The 19,243-nt window shown below is 44.9% G+C and overlaps 1 protein-coding gene across 2 annotated transcripts in view; it reads left to right on the top strand.

Moving 5' to 3' along the window:
• The window catches only part of GLRA1 (glycine receptor alpha 1), a 67,938-nt gene that overhangs the window by 15,835 nt on the left and 32,860 nt on the right, over window positions 1-19,243 (top strand). For both annotated transcript variants that reach the window (XM_073358120.2, XM_073358121.2), the window contains exons 2-3: window positions 7,797-7,927; window positions 18,491-18,558. In XM_073358120.2, the coding sequence (XP_073214221.1) occupies window positions 7,797-7,927; window positions 18,491-18,558 (199 nt within the window). The remainder of the gene's footprint in view (window positions 1-7,796; window positions 7,928-18,490; window positions 18,559-19,243) is intronic.

Raw genomic sequence — 19,243 nt, forward strand, 5'->3', positions numbered from 1 at the left:
CACCAGGAGAGTGTGTGGTGTCTTCCGAGTAGTGCCATGAGAGCAGTATTATCATCCTGATTTCTCTAAGGACTTCCCCATCCTTTGAACCCTCCTGTCTTCCTCACTTTAAAATGGGTTACAGCCTTAGTTGGGTGTTTTATATCGGAATTCTAGTCCTCTTCTCATTTACAGATAATTGGCCAAATTCTGTTCTCAGTTAATACTCAGGCATTGCAGCACTGAGGTTGACCATGTGTGACTGAAAGCAGGAATTTGCCCTAGGAGGAATACACACAGCACAGAATATTCATATTAAATAGAAATAAAGACTCTGAGGATAACTTGCCTTTCACTGTTCATCGTAGCTAAGCTTGGCAGAATTTGATTTTTATGTTTATGTAATTTTGACAGATAATGTTTATGTTTTTTTAAAGTCTTATTTTTTTTTTCTATTTGTCTCCATTTTAAATGTTCACAATTCCGGCGGCATTGGGCAACAATTATGTCATGAAAGTCAACACTGAGATTCAAACCATTACAGCTTTTATAACCAGCAAAACACAAACTGTCAGCATCCCATGTCAAAACACTCCGGGCAAATCTCCTCAAATCGAACTCTAATAAGTTCCGAAGCAGCATTTTTCTGACTTTGCCTCTCCGTAAATTTCGATGATCACTGATGAAAATATTTTTTCATGCACTTGTGCGCGTGGGGGTGAAATTGACATTTGCCGATAAAAATCTAGTTCTTACAGGCCTAGTTATATCGCTGCACCCCGTGTTTATGCTCACGCTGTGTCATACTGCCTTAGGGGCCTAACTCTCACTGCCAGTCACCAGCAGGCCCACGCTGGTTTTCCCGCATCCCAGATCTCTTGCGTCCATGCAAGTAGGAGGGGAAAGATTTGCTTCGTCGTGCAGATTTTATTGCAAATAAATATTAAGAGCCAAAACCTTGCCCCCATTGTGTCTGGTTTGCGCTGCTCCAGAGGCACATAGACTCGAAGTCAGCTTGAGTGGCTCGCTATCCTCCAGTAGGATAGAGCTGGTACAGCTCTGCAGCACTTCCCCTCTCAGAGACCCTGGGGCACAGGGATGACTGGAGGGACCTTCTGCTCCATTGTCCCTCAGCTGCTAGGCTGCTGCATTATGCTACTTCTCAGGCCTGGCCTAACACCCTCCCCTAAGCTGTGTGCAGGTCACCAAATGGCCAGTCCTGGGGACCTGGTCTTCTGCCTCTCTCTGCTATAAACACAGACTAACGGAAAAGAGGAATGTGAGTTGCCTCAGTCGAAAGCAACCCCAAGTGTGTGTCTCTCTCACACACATTCCCACTCACACACACCCCCCGCCCTGCATGGCTGTTTCTTGTTTAACAAAATCCAAGACATTGTTCCCACGCAGCCCTGACCTGTGGGAAATGATCCTGTAGCACATATTAGATGCACATTGTACTACGTGTCTGAATTGTCCAGATACCTTGGGGCCAAGTTCTAGCTGGTGTAAATCAAAGGTTGCTCTAGTGCAGTTAATGGAGCCATGCTGATTTACACCAGAGGAGGGTCCTGGCCCCATTTGTCTAACATGTACTACTTTCGCTGTGCATTTCCCTCCACAAACACTTGCTTTGCACTAGTTTGTGCAGCTGCTGCCAACTATTATTGTTGCTCTGGGTATTAAGAATTAACAATTACCTTCCTGCTATTTAATGGGGGAAGAGGAGCGGGGTGCTGATCCCATTCCTAGGCTTTTCCTCTTTGTGGGGAGAGAACTGATAGTTTTCTGCACAAGCATTCCACCATAGCTGGAGATTCTGGGATGTCGGATTTAATCAGGGGGACAGCCACAGCCACAACCACAAACAAGCATCAAAATATGTCATTGTGGCCAAATAAATGAAAAGGACAGAAAGCAGCTGGACTGGGGACATGTCTAGACTTTGGGAGAGAGCCGCTTCCGAACTCAGATACCTTGTTATAAGAATCTTCCCTCTGTTTGTTAGCAAAAGAAAACAATCAAGTAACACAGCCGCCAGATGCCAGCCTATGCCAAAGGGTTCTGAAAACTGAAGCCTCAGAAAGCCTGGGTAGTCCATTTTAGGAAATGGGACACCTCGAATTCCCAGCCAGCCCAGTTCATCTTCCAGTAATGTTCACCTTCAGATGTGTTCTGCTGATTGGAACTCGTAAAGCTCAGAGCCTGCGTCTTCCCTGTGCACTAGCATTTAATCTCACAAATGATAACGCTGGTTCACTGACCCTTTGATGTGCCCCCTTTTTGTTGTTAGGATTGTTTAACAGCAGCTCTGGGCCAGATTCACCTGGGATTGCAGCCGTGTAAATAAAAGGAGCATTCCTTTGTCCTCTTGTCCCTGGGCCGGTACTAAAACGCAGCAGGCTTCCATCTTCCTGCAGACCGAACTGTGATTATAGACACTGCATTCTGTATGATTTCTCTTAGATCCTTTGTCTGTTTGGATTGTAAACTGTCGGGGACAATGCCAGTCTCACTAGGTGTACTGAAGCACCTAGCACAACGTCGGTAGGGCCTCCGGGCATTAATGTAGTACAAATAAATAATATTAATAGGCTCTGTGTTATGGTGCTGATGAAACTGAAGCAGTGCCATGGTTCTGTTTACGAGGGGAAGCTGAGCTGGTTTGGGTAACCCAACAACAGCCCTGAAGTTCACTTTTTTTTTTTTTATCTTCAATAACTTTAGAGTAACTGGACGATTTTCCCTTACTTGTATCTGGAGGACGCAGTGCTGTCTAAGCAGAGGTTCTGAAACAAACCATAAAAGGGTCACTTAGGGTGGCATTTCCAAGCACAAATGGAAGGCGGAAATCCCAGATATCGCACAAGAAAGCCTCTTCTCAAGCCATCTCTAGCCGCAAGAGGCTCAGGCAGAGTTCAGGAAACCACCAGACTTGCAGGGGCTTGTCTTATCTGAACCCCCAATGCAACGTTTGCCCATAGCAACCCGATATGAAGCAGCTGTTGGCATAGCCCGTGCTAGTAATGGTGATCTCCTGGAGCGCACACCAGCCCACTGGTTACATGGCAACACTTAGTAGCCCAATCAAGTGCTCCTTAACCTCCTAAATATTACATGCAGCAAAACAGAGGGGCGATGAGGTTTCCTCAGGTGCCTAACAGCCTGCCCAAAATGCCACTGGCAATTCTGACGTGTCCAAACAGAGAGACAGAAGCTACTTTTTGGGATGCACACTAAAGCTCCAGAGGGCAGGCAAACAGTTAAAGGGCTCTCTCTCTCCCGCCTGCCTTCCAGGTCTAGCAAGCTTTAAAAATACAGGGCTGGCACCTCAACTGAAGTCAATGGCGCTATCCCAATTTACAGCAGCTTGCCACCTACACTTTCTCTCCATTTTCATGTCCACTATCGGAATGCGTGTTCAGCTGTGTAGAAGCTCTCTCATTTAGCAGCACCTGCCTCCACCCATCCGATTGCTCCAGACTCAACTAGCTACACGCTAAGTCACAGCGTTTTCTTTACTGTTCGGGCAGCTGGATGCCAAGCACGATTTATCCTCTGCTGTCTGGGCCCAGCCCTGAGATCTTATCTAGACTTCTCTCTTGAGCCTCCTCACCACAATGCACCATCACTGGCTACAGTGCGGAAGAATGCTGTGTCCATTTTTCATCACTTTCACCCTAATGCCTCACTCTCATGCAGAAGCAAATCATTTCGTTTCCTGACATGGATCTGTAAATGCGTTTCAAATCGATTAGGCCATGGTGTATATTTTAAATTTTATGCAAAGTGGTCAGTTTTGACACGTTTTAAACTCGAAAGACCATTTTCTAGTGGTTAGAGCAAGGGACTGAGAATTAGGTTTCTGGGTTCTCTTCACATCTCTGCCAGTGACTCACTCTTTGTCCTTAGTCGAATCATTAAAGTTCTCTCTGCTTGAGTTTCCTTATCCTGAGAGTGTGGGGGGATTTAAAGGAGCCTAATGAAGCTAGATATCCAAATCCCATTGAAATTCAATGAGCCTAACTCCCTTAAATTCCCTTTGAAATACCAGCCATGATATTGTTTCCAAATACAGGTAATATCTGTTGGTGAAAGAATTAAAGAAGACCTCTGGAGGGCTCAAAAGCTTGTCTCTTTCACCAACAGAAGTTGGTCCAATAAAAGATATCACCTCTCCCACCCTGTCTCAGCCATAACATGTCCATTTTCACATACCCTTCCTTCACAGAGCTGCTGTGGGAACTATGCTGTGTTTGCATCGGAGCCATAAAAGTATCTAGCTAAATTCAATTATTTCTCAGTATTATTATTAGATTAGGCAAACTATTGTTAGATTTTGCATGTGAATGATTGCAGCAACCATATTAGAAAAGATATTTTTGCATGTGCGCTGAGGCCAGACAACTTGTTTCATTTGTGGCTTAAAGGGATCTGAATAACTGCAGCCATTAAAAGCTAGTGTACTCATTCATTTGCAATAGATTAAAGCCTCCTTCTGTACATATACACAACCAAGACTGCTTTATTAGCTATCAGTTTTCCTGTATGTTCAATCTCTCCGCTCCGTCATCTCATTTTTAAAGTAAATTCCAATGGAACTAGAAGGGTTTTTTTAATAATCTTTTTATACCTAAAAAAACCCTATTAGATTTGTATTGCATTTTTCTCCCTGTAGTCTCCCCAAAGCCCATAGTTAATGAGAAGAAATCAGTTTATTGCACTAGCTGGCACCTCTGTGCTGAAATGGCAGGATTCTTTGGTTACTGAGCCATTTGCTGCTTAATTGAAATTTTTTCTCCAGACTAATTTCCATGGAGAGGCTCTTTTTGAATGCAGATGTATAGTCCAGAATTGATCACCCCCTCCATACACACTTTTTCTACTGAGTTTGCAAATCAAGGATTAAAAAAAAATGTAAAGCAACCTATCCTGTTGTCCAATCTCCTCTGAAACCTTGGTTTGGGGTGGGGCAATTTGCTAGATCAGATATGGGAATCAGGGTCAGACAATTTAGTCAGAAATATATAAAAACTAGATATACTCTATTGTAAAATGTGTATGTGCAGATTAGCTCAGGTTAGATTTAGACTGAGAGACAATTAAAGCAGAGAGGCTGTGAAGGCAGAGATTAGATAGACAACCTCCTAATTTCATATTCCAGATCACTTCTGGTCATAAATTCTCTCCCCCGTCAGCCTACCAACATTTTTACTGCTGAAATAGAACAAAAACAAATTTACAGAGAAAAAAACCCAGCCATCGCAATTTGCAGAAAATTATTCCATTTATAATCTTCTGGAGATCAAACTTTGTGTTCATGAAGGTTAAGGGCCTAGAAACTGAAACCCCGCTCTTAATTATTTGCCAGCCATTAGAGATGTGAGTCAATGCAATGCAATCTTCCCTTATACACAGGCATATTATATGCACCTTAAATCACCAGTGACCTCTGACCCATCAGTATATATATCATGTTGTTTTAGATGCTAGTAAAGCTCAGTTTTTTTGCTGGGTAATGATAGTAAATTAACCTCACACCATGCCAATCTAGAAGTGTTAGTTTTGGAGATATCAGTCCAAAGATGGTTTGTGCTGTAACCATTTAACCCACTGGCCAGTACCACCCACCTTGGTGCCGCCCCACCATGCCCAGTCCTCAAAGGATTTGCATCTGTGACAGCCCGCCGACACAGAACTGGCTCATTAGCTCAGGCTGCAGATACTCGTACTTTTAGCTCTGGAGATCCCAGGTCTAATCCCCCGTGTATCAACCAAGATGGCAGCCAACTTACCATTAATATTAGCGTCTGGTAATGTCAGCTACCGAGCAGAAAGAAACGGGAGACTTTATGTTCACAGAGACTTCTAGGCACCATTCCAAGGGGCGTTCAAACATCAGATTAAGAGCCCAATCTAGTACTTCATAGAGTCGAGGGCCAGGAGGGAGCATTGTGATCATCTAGCGTGACCTCCTGCAGGACACAGGCCCTAGGACATCCCCGAACTAATTCTGTTTGAACTAGAGCAGCCCTTTCAGAAAAACATCCCAACTTGATTTTAAAATTGCCTGTGATGGAGAACCCACCATGACCCTTGGTCAATAGTTCCATTGGTGAATTACCCTCACTCAGTTTGAGTAAATGTTGAGGAGTCCCCCTGAGCTTAGAGAAAAATCATGCCCCCTCTATAAATATATCATAAAATAAAAAATAACAGTAACTACCAACCCCTGTCTACATCCTGACCCTGGAAAACAGTTAGATTTGCACAGGACATAACGACTACCACAGTCCTTTCCCTTCACCGGACCAATGACAACTGCCTCCCATCAGCGTGCCCCTTTCACTAATAATCCAGTAGGAGGTGCCTTACTGCCACATTTAGCTTACTGAGGGGTCATATTCAGCCCTGCGCAGAGGGTCGGCACAAGACCCAGACACCCATTGAGCTCTATTTAGGGCATTTAAGGGGCACATTTGTGTGGTACAGGCCCTCTCTATGGGGGTAAATTTCATTCATTACTCTCAGAGTCCCAACCTGTGTCCTCCTTTGGAAAGCAGGATTCTCTGATGAACATGCAGCTCTCCCCGCATCAGGACCAGCCTGGCGTGCCACATTCCCTCCCCACTGCCTTGAAAACAGACAACCCCTAATGTCAAAATACAGAACTCAAGGATATACTGTGCACAGGAATACAGGGCACATTACGGCAGCATCTAGGATGAAATATTAGCTCATTTCTATCTTGGAAACTAAATCCTATTGCAAACTTGAAAGTGTAGATTCTAAGGTTTATTCCCTCTAGGTGAAATTCATCCTTGCGTGGATGGCAGCAACAAGGGCTAGGTACCACTTAAGCCCTATCCTGAGAACTTCAGTAGGATTTCAGTGGTATACAGCTCTTGAAGGTTTAAATGGAGTTAACTGGTGCATATGCCTTGGGCTAGGCCTCTTCTTGGGGCTGAATTTCACCCTTTATGGGACAACTGCTGACTTCACTTATTCCATCCTAGGAAGTCACCAAGTTGTCCATAAGTGGCCTCACCCAAGACCTATGAACCAGTTAACGCCACTTAAGCCTTCAAGACCTGCACACCTCTTAAATTCCAATAAGACTGTGGTCCTTGCCTTCCTCACCCTCAAAGTCCTTTCTTGCTAGGAGTATTATTCCAGTGTTAGACTCTGCCATGGTCCAGGCCCCTGCTAGCTTGGCAGTGAAAGACCATGGGGCTGTCTCCAACTCAGATCCCTGCATTGCAGAGAACTTCATCTGCTTTAGCCAGAAAGTGTGGAAGAAAACACAGTCCCTTCCCCTACCAACCCAGAGTTCTTCATGAACTATGAAGCCATGTGACACCTATTAAAGCCAGCGAGAGTCGTGCAGCTCAGATCTCCCCAAAGAATGTCAGAGCACCGTACGTGCTCCTGTGCTATTTGCTATGTAATTACATGGTAATATGGCGGCCTGTAATAAAACTAGGCTAATCTCCGAGTTTGTTTTCCCACTGGGATTCGGTGCTGGAGTTCACACTACGGATTTAGTCAGATGCCAAGGGGCTGTACCTACATTAGCAAAAGGATTTTGTTCATTCGTCATCTCTCCGGTACTTGGGATTTTATATTCAGAGATGTTTGGGCTTGGCAAACAAATTAGCAGAGACCAGCCTCATTAAGAATCCACAGAGATATCTGGCCTATCTTGCAGTGGGAATGAGGCACTGACTGCTCTGCCTACAGAGCCCCAGCCCCGCACAACAAGGTAAACAGTCTCTATAAATGCTACAAACTAAACCTTTCCTTTCTTTCCAATCACTCAGCCTGGCAGCTTCCAAAGAAGCCGAAGCAGCGGCACGGTCTACTTCCAAACCCATGTCCCCCTCGGATTTCCTGGATAAGTTGATGGGCAGAACCTCAGGATACGATGCCAGAATCAGACCAAATTTTAAAGGTAGGCACAACCCAGCTATTTCATTTTGTTTGTTTCAGGACAAAGTTTACATGCAACCCCATGACTGTCTTCCTAGTTGAAAATGAACTACAAATACTTCCTAGGTACATCTTCCATCCTTCGGGACCCCCAAAAGCCATTTACTAACTTGTCATAGCACTGTATGTCAAGGAATCAGTTCATTTCCAGCTGATGTGCTGTTACCCCTGGAGTGGAATGTAATGGCTTTTCAGCAGTACACTCAGCAACACTGAACACCAGGTAAAGGTAGAGCACGAAGATGAAAATTACACCCTATTGAAACTACAGAGGAGAGCTAGGTGGGCAAAATATAACTACCCTAGATCATGGAGTCATAACCAAGCTACCCATCCCCATATTACTAAACAAGAAAGGGGGCCTGTCTAGATGCCAGCTAAATGGGAGCAGAGGGTCCAGGAATGGAAACAGGGTCTCTTTATAGAAAGGGCTATAAACCATGGTGTTGGAATACATATGGAGAATGGGTATGAAATGATTAAGTTATTTCAAAAGTGGTGAAGCCATAAGAGAGTTACATGGGTTGTCCTGATAGAAGCCTTTCGCCCACGCTTCCCCATCATGCGTGTCAAGCATCATATATGTCATACCTGCCCCATGTTACAGAATTATTATTTTAGAGTTTAAAAAAAATCAGTGGGATTATTTTTCACATCCCACTTCTTGGAAAGCCAGGTGCCTTGGTTACAGAGGGTATGAGTACGCTGCAAAAACACCCCACGGCCATAAATCTCAGAGCTTGGGTCGACTGACTCAGGCTCATGGGGCTCACGCTACAGAGCTAACAATAGCGTGTTGATGTTCAGGCTTGGTATGGAACCTAGGCGCCAAAACCCAGCAAGGAGGGCAGGTCTCAGAGCCAGGGCTCTAGCCGGAACAAGAATGTCTACACTACGAGTTTTAGCCCCACAGCGCAAGGTCTGCCAGACCGAGGCTGCTACAGGTGTTTTTTGCAGTGTAGACATACTCAGACAGTCTGTCTGAACAAGGCTCAGAGGAGCCTTAAATACCTCTAAAAACAACTTCAGTGTTGCAGCTTGTAAGCCCAATAGACCGTGGGGTTTTCCAGGGCTAGGAGTGACAGCTGGGCCTATTGGGAAGCTGGGAATCTCCCTTTCCAAGGGGATCATAGAATCATAGAATATCAGGGTTGGAAGGGACCCCAGAAGGTCATCTAGTCCAACCCCCTGCTCAAAGCAGGACCAATTCCCAGTTAAATCATCCCAGCCAGGGCTTTGTCAAAATAAAAGTCCTGTTTCTAGCTCTGTAGGATACAAGATTGCAGCCATTAAAGTCATGATGTTTTTATGAAGAGAAAAGCCATCCGTGATGCAAGACTGCATCCCTCCTGTCCTGGTGCGAGGTTTTTTATTGTTATGGTGAGGAACGGGTAATACCACATTGAGGGAAATAAGAAAAGCTTTGTGTGGCAGGATGATTTTTTAAAGGGAGCTATTTGCAGATGCAGAGGGGCTTGGCAAATTAGACTAAATCCCAGGGCTGATGGGCTAGTGGGCAGAGAAGTGAGCTGCAGGAAAATATAGATGGATCATAGGATCCCACTCTTTATCACAGGGGTGGCCATAGCTCCCTATGTGCAGTGTGGGGCTGGCAGAAAGGGGGGGGCACGGTATTATAGAGGAACTGTGAAGTAGACACACACTTCTGTGAACGGCGTCACGGACTTCCCAAAGGATCAGAGGGGTCAGGACCTTGGTCACTCGGTTTATCTAAAAGTTGGCACCAGCAAGGTAGCCGCCCCAGCCTCATAAGCCACCAGCCTATCCTCAGCTATTAGCCCAGTACTGAACCACAGGGAGGAGCGCCACCTACTGCTTGTGATAAGCACGGAGGTTTACAGCTGGTAAATGCAGGACAGGAGAGTCCCTCTGAGAGGCAGAAGTAATCACACAGGCGTGTTGTTGCATTTGATTTAATATCACATCCCCCCTGTGTGGTTGGTTTATTTCATTTATTCCCGTCCTTCTTTGTTATTGGGGATATTCAGACACAAACAGGCTCTTTGCAGCTTAAGATTTCATTGGTTCCAGTCTCTGACACCTCACCTGCAATCCCACTGCTCTGGCTGTAGGATTATCACCGTGGAAATGCACCGTCACGGCACTGGCAGAGCGGTGTGATTTCAAGTGGAGAAGCAGCAGCAGGAGTAGATTAAGGGCCTGATTCTCACTTAGACAAGGGCCCATTTACACTGGCAGTGTAAGTGTAAATGCAATGTACACTGTGCAAAGAGTGTAAAAAGACCTTAATGTAAATAAGAATCAGGCCCTAACTGTTAAACAGGAAAGATCTTGTTTCCTCACCTTATAGAGTGGACCAGTATTATAGTGAACCCTGTCCCATCAAACCTTTTTGAGGATCCACCCACGCAAACTCTGGTTCCCCAGATGCCAGTTGAGTTGCGCTCTCAAAAAGTGTTGCAGCCAACACAAGGGAAGACTTCATTAGGCTTTGTCCTAACCGATAAAGAGGAACTGATCATAGAACTAAAAATAAATGGCAGCTTAGGCACAAGCGAACATGACTTGATCACATTTATAATGTGCAAGCAGAATAAAGTCCAGACCAGTAATGTATATGCATTATATACTTATACATATACTTTAACAGGACCGATTTCACAAAGCCAATTATGAGTCAAATGAGCTGGGAGGAAGAATTTAATCAGAAAAAAAAAAAGAATGATAACTGGGAATCATTTAAGAACACTTTATTAGATGCCCAGAAAGCCATAATTGAGGAAGAAGGCCGTACTGATTAAAAAAACAGCTTGGCTTAGAAGGGAACTGAAGGCAGCTATAAAAAATAATAGATAACAAATGGAAGAAAGGGGAAGTTGATAGTCATGAATATAAATCAGAAATAGGAATTGGAGAAAATTGATAGGGGAAGCCAAGGGACACATGGAGAAGTCTATGGCCAGCAGAGTTAAGGACAATAAGGAGTTTTTTTAAATGTATCAGGAACAAAAAGAATCCTAACAATGGTATTGGTCCATTCCTATGGAAATGTTAAAATTACCAATAATAATGCAGAAAAGGCAGAAGCGTTCGGTAAGTATTTCTGTTCTGTATTTGGGGACAAAAACAGATAATATAGTCTTATCACATGGTGATAACATTCTTTCCATTCCACTTAATATCTCTGGAGGTTGTTAAACAGAAGCTATTAAAATTAAATATTTTTAAATTAGCTGGTCCACACAACTTACATCTAAGATTTTTAAAAAAGCTAACTGAGGAGCAGGCTAGACGGTTAGTATAGATTTTCAACAAGTCTTGGAGCACTGGGGAAGTTCCAGAAGACTGGAAGAAAGTTAATATTGTGCCAATTTTTTAAAAGAGTAAACAGGGGTAATTATAGTCTGTCAACCTAACGTCAATTCTGGGCAAGGTAATGGAGCAGCTCATATGGGACTCAATAAATAAAGAATTAAAGAAGGGTAATACAATTAATGCAAATCGCATGGGTTTATGGAAAATAGATCCTGTCAAACTAATGGGATATCTTTTTTTTTAATGAGATTACAAGTTTGGTTGATAAAGGTGATAGTGTTGACATAATACATTTAGACTTCTGTAAGGCATTTGATTTGGTACCACAAGAAATTTTGATTAAAAAATTAGAACAACATAAAATTAACCTGGCACACGTTAAATGGATTAAAAACTAGCTATCTGACAGGTCTGAAAATGTAACTGTAAACAGGGAATCATCATTGAGTGGTTGTATTTCCAGAGGGGTCCTGCAGGGATCAGTTCTTGGCCCTGTGCTATTTAACATTTTTATCAATGATGCAAAAGAAAACATAAAATCATCACTGATGAAGTCTGAAGATGGCAGAAAAATTGGGGGAGTGGTAAATGATGAAGAGGAAAGGTCACTGATTCAGAGTGATCTGTCTCGCTTGGTGAACGGGGCACAAGAGAACAATATGCATTTTAATACAGCTAAATGTAAATGTATACATCTAGGAACAAAGAATGTCGGCTATACTTACAAAGTGAGGGACTCTATCCTGGGAAGTAGGGACTCTGCAAAGCATTTTGGGGTCTTGGTGGATAATCAGCTGAACATGAGCTCCCTGTGTGATGAGATGACCAAAAGAGTTAATGCAATCCTTGCGTGCATTAACAGGGGAATCTGAAGTAGGAATAGAGAGGTTATTTCACCTCTTTATTGGGCACTGGTGCAAATGCTGGAATCCTGTGTCCAGTTCTGGTGTCCACAATTCAAGAAGGATGTTGATAAATTGGAGAGGGTTCAGAGAAGAGCAACGAGAATGATTAAAAGATCAGAAAACATGTCTGATAGTGATAGACTTGAGAGGAGGGATAGTGCTCAGTGGTTTGAGCATTGGCCTGCTAAACCCAGGGTTGTGAGCTCAATCTTTGAGGGGGTCATTTAGGGATGTGGGGCAAAAATTGGGGATTGGTCCTGCTTTGAGCAGGGGGTTAGACTAGATGACCTCTTGAGGTCCCTTCCAACCCTGATATTCTATTAATTTAGCTTAACAAAGAGAAGGTTAAGGGGTGACTTGATTACAATCTATAATTATCTACATGGGGAACAAATATGTAATAACAGGCTCTTCAATCTAGCAAAGAAAGGTATGGCATGATCCAATGGCTGAAAGTTGAAGCTAGACAAATTCGGACTGGAAATAAGATGTAAAGTTTTAACAATGAGAGTAATTAACCATTGAAACAATTTACCAAGGGTCCTGGTGGATTCTCCACCACTGACAATTTTTAAATCAAGATTGGATGTTTTTCTAAATGCTCCGCTCTAGGGATTATTTTGGGAAAGGTCTATAGCCGGTGTCACAAAGGAGATCAGACTAGATTATCACAATGGTCCCTATGAATTTGCAGCTGCTGCTTCCCTCAAGCCAATTTGTGACATGACTTGAGAGGTTGTGAGGGGACATCATGACCTAGGGGAATGATATCTTCTGTGCGTCCTGCGGCAACATAAGTAGCTATTCAAAAGCAAACTGCCCTGTACTGTAGCAACTTCTCCTCCCTGCTGTGTTGGAGCCCTCACTGACTGCAGGGCGTGAATCCCACGGACCCTGCCTCAGTCTGAGAGGTTCAGGAAATGGGCACTGCCATTGCTATTCAGTTATGTTCCTTGATAGTAGGATTTTGTCTCCTCTTCGTTGCATGCAGCACCATGCACACTACTGATGCTCAGCAGACAAGAAATAATCCCTCTCTTCCCCGGAATGAGCCTTGTAAGAACGACACCCAGGTAATAAAGTAAAGAATAGGATTGAGGATCAGAACGGTCTCCCAGCAGCAGGTTCCGCAAATCTTCATTACAAGGGGCCAAGAATAATTCAGCTGAGCTGCCTCTCAAGTCAGGTGCTCAGATACAAAGGTAGGGAACGTGGGATAAATGGCTAGACAGATGGATGCCACCAGCCCAGTGGATGACAGCCTGGGACCCGAGCCTCCTGTATGATAAAAACAAAGCCACTCAGCTGACTCTCTGGTTCCAATCTACTGGCTACATTTTCATAAGCTCAGGAAGGGTCACTTTCCTGCCCTCATTGAAGCCAATGGGAGCTTTGCTCATAGACTTAAAGAGAAACAGTGTTAGATACTAAGGGCCCACTTCACCACTGCCCTGGGCATTGTGTAGTCATTTATACCAGAGCAAAATGCCACCGATTCCAAATTGTAGCATTTTACACCGACTTTGCACCCGTGCAAGTACTCCCCAAGGTTCTGGGAAATGGTGAATTGGTCCATAAATTATGGGATTTGTTAGATTTTTTTTCTAAACATCTCTTCTAAGGGCTTATCTACACATGAAAGTTCATTCAGATTAAGATAGGGTGTTTGAATTTAAAGCAGAATAGTTATTCCTACTTAACTCTCTGCGTGGATGCTCTCATTCAGAAATAAGAGTTACTTGTGAAATAGCTTAGTCCATTTGTAAACTAAGTCAGAGTAAGGCATTCTTAGAGATGGGGAAACATCTCAGCAGATAGTTAGCTTTTCATTTTAAAAGGCATTATTTTTTAAAAAGGGGGGGGTTAAATCACCAGAAAAATGGACATAAAAAGGGGAAAAAGAAAGCCACAAAATGTAATTTAAAAAAAGTCATTTCACGTAAAAAAAAATACACAAAACCCTTTGTTTTGGGCTGACCAAAATATTTCCTTTGACTCAAAATAAAAAATTTGAAAAAATTTTCAAAATTCATTTTCTGTTTCCATGGAGCCAAAGGTTTTTCAGTTTGGCCCCCAAACCAAAAAAATCCGTTATTCGCTCATCCCAATAAATATTCCTGAATAGCTCCCCATGCAGCTCTTACAGTGGCTATTGTTCATTTCTAAACTCTCCTTTCCAGGTGCTTTCTCCTTGACTGTTCCCCGAGACAAACGAGGACCCGCAATTGCAAAGCCACTGTCTGTGGTTAGATTCTAATTTCTGTTGCTTATTTTTGTCCCTTACCATCAGGTCTTTTCTTCTCTCCAGGAATAACTGGTCTATGATAATGCAAAACTCCTACAAGCAATTAGTCATTGCAACAATTCCTGCAGTCCAGTTGCAAGCACTAGGTTCTGTCCCAGGTTTTCACATTCAGATGCTCACATTAAGAACATCGCTGGGGTGACCAGCGAAATGCAACATCTTCCAGTGAAGCAACAGAGGGTTAAAAAATGCATCACTGGAACATCTTACCACCATGGTGCACACACAAAAGAAATTAAACTTTAATATTTAATGCAATATATACATTATCCTTCTGCTGAAGGCTGCTGTATTGTAATTTTATTCAGGATAATTTAATTTCAGATTTATTTCAATGAACTACACCTTCCCCATGGGGGCAGTTTACTAGCTTAGTCTCCCTCACATAAATCAGTATCCAATTCATATGGAAGTCACAGCCGCAGAGCTTTGGGTTGTAGCTCTCTGAGCACGTCATTTAAATTAACTGGCAGTAACTCATGAAGGCATTTTAATGGTTTCGATGGAAAATAATACCAAGACTTAGCCGGATCGATTGTTGGGGAGGTTAAGATTTAAAAAGGGGGAAGATTATGGAAGAGCCACATAAAGTTTGGACATCTCCTTGAAGTCACACTTCCATCTTGAGAATAGGAAGTAGCATCTGAGTTTTGTTTGAATTTGGGGGAAGAAAGTTAGTACCCGGGAACATAGGCACCGACTTCTGCTCCTGCTGGGGGATGCTCAACCCCCCTCTGCCCCTGGCCCTGCCCACACTCCACTCCTTCCACTAGGCCTCACCCCCTGCACCCCTCTTCCTGGGATTCACTGAGACTCTCAGCCAGCCACTAAAACAGAAGGTTTATTGGACAACAGGAACACAGTCCAAACCCCAACTCTGCCCCCTCCCTGCCCCTATTCCAACTCCTTCCCCAAATCCCTGCCCCAGCCTCACCTCTTCCCTGCCTCCTCCCCTGAGTACGCCAAGTTCCCGCTCCTCCCTCTCCCTCCCAGCACGTCGCCAAACAGCTGTTTGGCAGTGGCTGGGCAGGAAGCACTGGGAGGTAGGTGGAGGAGTGGGGACACGACGCACTTGGGTGGGGGAGGAGGAGGTGGGGCAGGGAGAGCTTGGATGCCAGTGAGTGCAGAGCACCCACTAATTTTCTCCATGGGTGCTCCAGCCCTGGAAGGTTAGAGTCTGACAGTGCTAGTTAGATCCATTGCACCCTTTTCCCCACATCGCCCCCTTTCCATCCATCTGTCGCCTCCTTTCCCGCACAGCCTTACCTCGGTCATGAACTGCAGTACCTTTCCCTGCTGTTCCAGGCCTGCACTCCTATACAGCTGTATTCCACCCCAGAGGTGGCTGCATTTTAGTGCTGAGTGAAGAGATCCATATAGGGCTTGGTTGTCAGAGGTGCTGAGTACTCATAGTTCTCATTCGCTTCAATTGGAGCTGCAGGTGCTGAGCACCTCTGAAAATCAAACCCATCGAAAGCAAAAATTTTCTCTCAGATCCGGAGGGTAGATGTTGCTTTACATTCGGCCGCACATACGTGTCGGTGAGGAGCTCCACGTGGACTGGCGAGAGTCGAAGAGCAGAGCAGAAACCCTTCATGTACATCAGAGGAGAATGTTGCCCATACAGTCGTTTATCATGTCAGTTTAGCATTTCACGTGCAGCCCCCTTTGGGATGAAACGCTCCATGCACACACAAGATATTATGGATTATTTGCTAATGTCATCACCTACACTTTTGAGCCTGGTGTTTTAACAGCAGTTACACACACACACACACACACACACTTTGTTCTTTTACAGATGCCCTTGAGGTTGATTCTGGGAAACCAGTCACTCACTTCCCAACCCAATCAGAGCATTACAGAAGAAGTAAAGTGAGTGCCAACAAATGGCAAGGGGAATATACTAGACATGTGCTTTGCATAGTGAGTTCACCCAACCACTAAAGGGTCGATTATCTCCAGGGCCATTTCACATGGGCTCCTTCAAACACTGGGATGCCAGCTGTTTCAACTGGTTAAGAGGGGCTGGTAACAGGGAAAGGATACTTGTTTGCATGTGATGTTCGAGCCTGTACCTGCATTAACTAGTCTGGAGAGGGAACTGTGCAGATTGAGAGCTGCTGCTGAGTTGGCAGAGAGCTGTCCAGAAGCTGCCAAGAAGACAACCATTTGGATTTCTGGGAATTGTTACAAAGAAACTCCTAATGATGCTGCACAGTACCTATGCAAAGCGAGGTGGAGGTGTCTCTGCAAAGTGGCCTTGCTCAGTAACAGGTACAAAGCTTTAAAAGGGGACAGGACAGAAAACAACAGGCTCTGCAATCAGGAAAGTCCATTAATTTCTACACAGCAGGGAGTTTACATTGATTACAGACCACAAGCCTCTTGTTAAAATCATTGGGCCAAAAAGGAGCATTTCATCTTTTAGTGGCCGTTAGATCGCAGCTGTGACCTCTGATGCTTCACGTCTCCCCTCCTTATCATCAAGTATAAGCCATTGGACAACATCTGCAATGCTGATGCATCATCCTGGTAGCCAATCGGGATTTTAAAAAAAAACCCACAACCACCATATGCCATTTCCCCCCCCCCCCCGCCCCCCAAAGACTGCCCCACATGAAGCAGTTACAGTGGAGACTGAAAATAAGCCCGGTTTAAAGAAACCAGAAAAGCACACGTTAGATGTCTGTGAATGACTTACGCAGGGAGTGCTGTCAGGGCACAGAAAAGTACCTGCAACTCCTGCTCCAATGATAGGGTTGTTTGCGATGGTGGGGGGCAGGGCTCAACAGCCCTGGGCTCACTTCCAGTTTGTCTTATGTTTCTAAAAGTTCATGCTTCAGAGTTGCCTCGGGCCAACCAGCAGGAGGGTCAGGAAGGGATTTCCCCCCCACCTCAGTGTATTATGGGAGGGGGTACAGAACTGGATGATGCATGCCAACAAGACGTGGACATGCCCGCAACTTAGGGTTGCCAGCTGTCTAATCACACAAACCCAAACACCCTTGCCCCGCCCCTGCCCCACCCCTTCCGAGGCCCTGCCCCTTATCTGAGGCCCCGCCCTGCTCACTCCATCCCCCCTCCCTTGGTCACTCACTCTCCCCCACCTTCACTCACTTTCACCAGGCTGGGGCAGGGGGTTGTGTTGCGGCAGGGGGTGAGGGCTCTGGGATGGGGCCAAGGGGTTTGGAGTGCGAAAGGGGGCTCCAGGCTGAGCCTGGGGCAGGCGGTTGGGGTACAGGGGAGCTGAGGGGTGCAGGCTCTGGAAGGCAGTTTGGGTTTGGGAGGAGGCTCAGGGCTGGGGCAGGAGGTTGGGGTGTGGGAAGGGGTTTGGAGTGCTGGCTTCAGGAGTGGGCTCAGGGCTGGGACAGGAGTTGCGGGTTCTGGGAGGGCGTTTGGGTTCAGGAGGGGGCTCCAGGCTGGGGTTGCGGTGCTTGAGGGGGGTGAAGGGTGCGGGCTCCCTTGGGCAGTTCTTACCTCGAGCATCTCCCAGTCAGCAGCACAGGGGGACACAGGGGGCTCTGCAGGCTGCAAGCACCGCCCCCGCAGTTCCCACTGGCCACAGTTCCCAGCCAATGGGAACTGCGGGGGTGGTGCTTGCAGGCGGGGGCAGCTTGCGGCGACCCCCTGCCCCCTCCCCCCCAGAGTTCCATAAGACTGTCCCTCACAGTCTCATCCATTTAGAGCTTTATTGTTTAAAACCAGCATACTAGATCTTTACTCAGGCAAATTCCAGCCAGCATCAAGCTACGTTTTCCCAAGTATTGACTGAATAAAATACAAAGAAGGACCCCAGGATTTGGCCCTACAGAACACGGAAAAGTGTGGAATATGACCCAGGGGATATACGTATGACCCACGTAGATTTTCAGACAGCCGCAGGGCAGTGTAGAGGTTATAGTGCCATATAGAAAGCTAAACTTCCACGCCAATAGGATTTAGCACTGAGGTGTGGAAGTATGCTTGCCAGTGATCATATGGTGGATTACTGATCAGCTCTTAATTTGTTGTGCAGGCCCTCCAGTAAACGTCAGCTGCAACATTTTCATCAACAGCTTTGGTTCTATTGCAGAAACGACTATGGTAAGTAAAATTAAATATGGCTGTTCAACTTGTTGGCCACGTTCTACTTCCAGTGCATGGGGTGTTCACGGCTCTTATTCTGCTAAAGGAGATGATTGCGCCTCTGTTCCTGGATTGCATTTGAAGGGCGATTAAATTAAAGGCTGTAGCGTACAAGACTTTCTTGTTCAAAGACGAAGATCTTGTACTATCTGTATGCATCTGCACATAAATACAGGCATTTGAATAGACAACAATAAAAGGCTGAAGTTCTCAGAAGGGTACATAGAAGTAAGGAAACAAGAAAAAATTGTTTCTAGTACCCCCTGCAAAAGGCTTGACCAAGCCACATAGTTCAGAGATGCACCCAAGATTTCCAAAAATTCAAGAGCATTTAGATCCGGGATTTTGAATTAGCCCATTGTAGAGTTATGGGGCAGCAGCTCAATCCAGATCCAATCTGAACCAAACTTCAAATTCCCCAGAATGGGAGAGGGTTTTCACATCTGGATTTTCTTTGGAGCAAGTGTCCGCACAAAAAGCTTAAAATGCATTTAATCAGAATCAACATTTGCAAGGTTTTGCAAGCTCAGACCATCTTCAGGGGAAATTAATGAACATTGCTAAAAGCTGGATCCAATTTGTAAGAAGCTAGAAGGAGACAATCATGAGGAAAAGAGATAATAGTCTTCAGATGGAGCAATTA

This window comes from Lepidochelys kempii, chromosome 8 (assembly GCF_965140285.1).
Source record: "Lepidochelys kempii isolate rLepKem1 chromosome 8, rLepKem1.hap1, whole genome shotgun sequence".
In the NCBI taxonomy this organism is placed as follows: Eukaryota; Metazoa; Chordata; order Testudines; family Cheloniidae; genus Lepidochelys; species Lepidochelys kempii.